General features: G+C 54.1%; 2 protein-coding genes across 2 annotated transcripts in view; both read left to right on the top strand.

The window, feature by feature from the left end:
* The window catches only part of BBA_09912 (vegetative incompatibility protein HET-E-1), a gene marked incomplete at both ends in the record, with an annotated part of 3761 nt that extends 3178 nt beyond the window's left edge, over positions 1–583 (top strand). Inside the window, 3 exons of the mRNA XM_008605009.1 lie at positions 100–132; positions 235–292; positions 462–583. Coding sequence (XP_008603231.1) covers positions 100–132; positions 235–292; positions 462–583 — 213 coding nt within the window. The remainder of the gene's footprint in view (positions 1–99; positions 133–234; positions 293–461) is intronic.
* Positions 584–1169: 586 nt separating this feature from the next.
* BBA_09911 (uncharacterized protein) lies at positions 1170–3131 on the top strand (the record flags this gene model as incomplete). Its single annotated transcript, XM_008605008.1, has 1 exon — positions 1170–3131. The coding sequence occupies one exon, from the start codon at positions 1170–1172 to the stop codon at positions 3129–3131; it is 1962 nt and encodes a 653-aa protein (XP_008603230.1).
* Positions 3132–3204: the final 73 nt, after the last annotated feature.

Here is a 3204-nt window from a genome sequence, read left to right as displayed (position 1 = left end):
GGTTGGGTTCGGGTTCAGCGTCCACATGGATCCATAAAACGATGTTGTGGAGGCAGCCAAAATCGGCCTAAACATGACTAAATCTGATTTTTTTTTTAGCCTAGAGTGTGGACGCTAAACCTGTTCCTGACTGTACGTATCACCTATAACGGTTCTTGCAGTACAACGGGATGACAGCAGTCATGGGCTTGTAGTAAATAGTAGCATCGCCAGTGTGCCCTATTGGCTCAACAGCAAAAATGCGCTAACGGGAGGCGGACCCTAGCTGAGAACCCATTAGCGTACGCGCGTGGTAAGTTGGGAGATTAGGAGGTCAGCGTCCATGGCGAACAAGGCCCCCATCGTCGGCCAACCTGACCTTTGCCACCGCACAAAAACACCCTGAGTCGTGTGATAGCGGAGTCATATGAGCTCCAGCCCGTTCACTTATACCAGCACTCCGGGCTGTAAACTCCGAATAGCAGCCCGCCCCAGCATCTCCAGGATCCATGGCCCGCGTGCCGAATTGGGCCAGGACCCCTTGCCGCAGTGGCTGGTTTCGAACCGGCTGGCCGGTGGTCATTCGAAACGACGACACTATTGAGCGTGGGACAATAGCAGTTTCAAGACCAAGAAAGCGAGGCGAGGCGTCAGCATAAGCAACCAAAGGAGAAGAAAAGACGGATTAAAGGGAATATCTCACATTTGTATATTCTTTTTGAAGATATATGCAATAATGCAGAATCTTCCTTTGTAACCCGAGGCGCTTCTCGCTTGGCCGTCCTCCATCTCTCGTCCAGTCGTATGTTCACTCCCCACACTCATCACCGTCGCCTTGGCAGAAGAGGAAATTTCTCTGCACACCGAAAAGCCACGTGGGACGAAAGTCAAAGCATCTCACCGAAATTCACCGAAATTCATCTATATTCGCCATTGGTGGCCTGATGTCGTTGCGGACATGGCGCGGCCGTCGGCGCCCAAGATGGCGGGCATTCTGGCAATCACGGCCACCATTGACACCAACGGCTCCAGCAGTCCATGCCAGCCAAAGCCGTGCATAGGGGGAGGCAAATAATGAGCGCGCAATCAGTCTGTTGTATCGTAGTGCCTCTGATATAAGTAGCGATGTGATTCCGTAAAAACTCAAGGGGGGAGCACACCAACACTCATCCACGATTGCCTGCTTCACAATGCAGTGTCTCACTCTTTTCCTGGCGTCGGCCTCTCTCGCGGCTGCTCACCAACAGCCTAATGTTGTCACCGTCACCAGGTACCTTCCTTTTGAGCAGCACCCGTGTTATGCGTACTTCATGCTCGGGGGAGAAGGCGATCTTCCTGTGGAACCCTGCCGGCCTGGGGCTTGCTGTATTAGTGTCCAAGATGTCAACACCAACACTGGCCACGGCGGCAAGAATGTCGGCCCCGACGGTCATTCATTGACCATGACCTCTCACTCTCCCAATGGTAGCAGCGCCCAGGGTATCTCTGGTGGCTCCGTTGTCATCCAGAACTTTCTCGCCGGTGGCAGCTCCGAGCCCATTACCAGTGGCTCGGTCGTTGCGGTACTCTCGTCCAGTGGCGGCTTAATCACAAAAACTCTTGACGGGACCATGACCGACGACTGCACCGTTACAGAGGATAGTATTACCACTGCTGCTGTGACTGTACCCGAGACGTCTCGCGAGACCGTCGTCATCACTACCATTGTCCCCAAGGTTGTGACTTACACCACGACATTGAGTGGCACACCCATTGTTGAGACAAGCACGTCCATGGTCATCAGTACCGGGACATTCACGACCGATGTTGCTATTTCCACCACGGAGACTCTGACAACACCTGTGATTGTCACCTCGACCGAGGTCATCACGGCAAACAACTCTACTTTCACATCTATCGGTACCACCACGTGTGATGAGGGGGTAGTCACTAGTATTGGTTCAGTTCTCACCACCGTCACGGCTTCCGAGACTTTGGCAACGCCCATGGAGGTCACCTCAATTGAGGTCATTGCGACAAACAATTCTACTGTTACATCTCCTACCACCATCACGTCCAAGGGGATGATCACCGATTCCACCACTACGGGAACTCTTACAACGCCGGCCATTGTCACCTCGACTGGGGGCATCACAACGAATAACTCTACAATTACATCTCTCACCACCACTACCTTGATAGGGACAGTCACCAGCGTTCAACCCATCCTCACCAACTCCACTACCGGGACGACAACGCCAGTAACTAGCACCTCTAAGGCAGTCATTGCAACAAACAACTCCACCACTGCATCTCTCACCACCACTACGTCTAAAGAGACAGTCACCAGCGTTCAACTCATCCTCACCAACTCCACCACTACGGAGATGGCAACGCCAGCTACTAGCACCTCTACGGCAGTCATTGCAACAAGCAACTCCACCACTGCATCTTTCACCACCACCACAAAGAACACCATCACTCCCAGCGTCGTCGTCACCACCAACAGCTCCACCATCGTCGGGCCCATCACGAGCCTCATCCCGCCGCCTCCCACAACCACCAAATCGCGCGTCATTCCCTCCAGCTGCCCGACCCCGACCTGTTCCACGGGCATCCAGTACGCCCTATACGACAACCCCTTCCGCCAAGATACGTCCCCAACGTATAAGAGCTTCTCGCCCGCCTACTTCAAGAGAACCAAGCCCGTGTACAGCACAACGCTGCAGACCGCCATCTACATCACCGACGACGACCACGGCAGTGGCTTCAACCCGCTCTTCAGAAACGCCGCCGCCAGCTACCGTGGCTTCCTCTTTGCCTGCCAGGACGGCCGCTACCGCTTTAACTCGCCCTACTCGGACGATATCACCATCATGTGGTTCGGCGACAAGGCATACCAAAACTACACGCGCGACAATGCCGACATTATCCAGTTCTACTACGGCGACAACAGGCCCAGGAACATTTACAGGGACCTCAAGGCGGGCACGTACTATCCCATTAGGGTGCTCTGGGGCAACACGGGCGGAGCGTCCGACTTGTCGCTGCGCATCTATGGGCCCAACGGCGAGGACGTGAGCGGCGCGGACCAATCGGGTGAGCATTACCTGACGACGGAGGCGTGTGATCGCTCCTATACTCCTTATCCACCATGGGGCAAGGAGCTGTGAGACGGCCTTGGCAGGGAAAAAGTGTCAATTTTCTAATCATTTTCTTCTTCTTCTTCTTCTTCTTCTTCTTCTT

Source organism: Beauveria bassiana (assembly GCF_000280675.1).
Source record: "Beauveria bassiana ARSEF 2860 unplaced genomic scaffold BBA_S00074, whole genome shotgun sequence".
Lineage (NCBI taxonomy): Eukaryota > Fungi > Ascomycota > Sordariomycetes > Hypocreales > Cordycipitaceae > Beauveria > Beauveria bassiana.
Note: the sequence above shows the minus strand (reverse complement) of the source record. Positions and strands in the feature narration are given on the sequence as shown.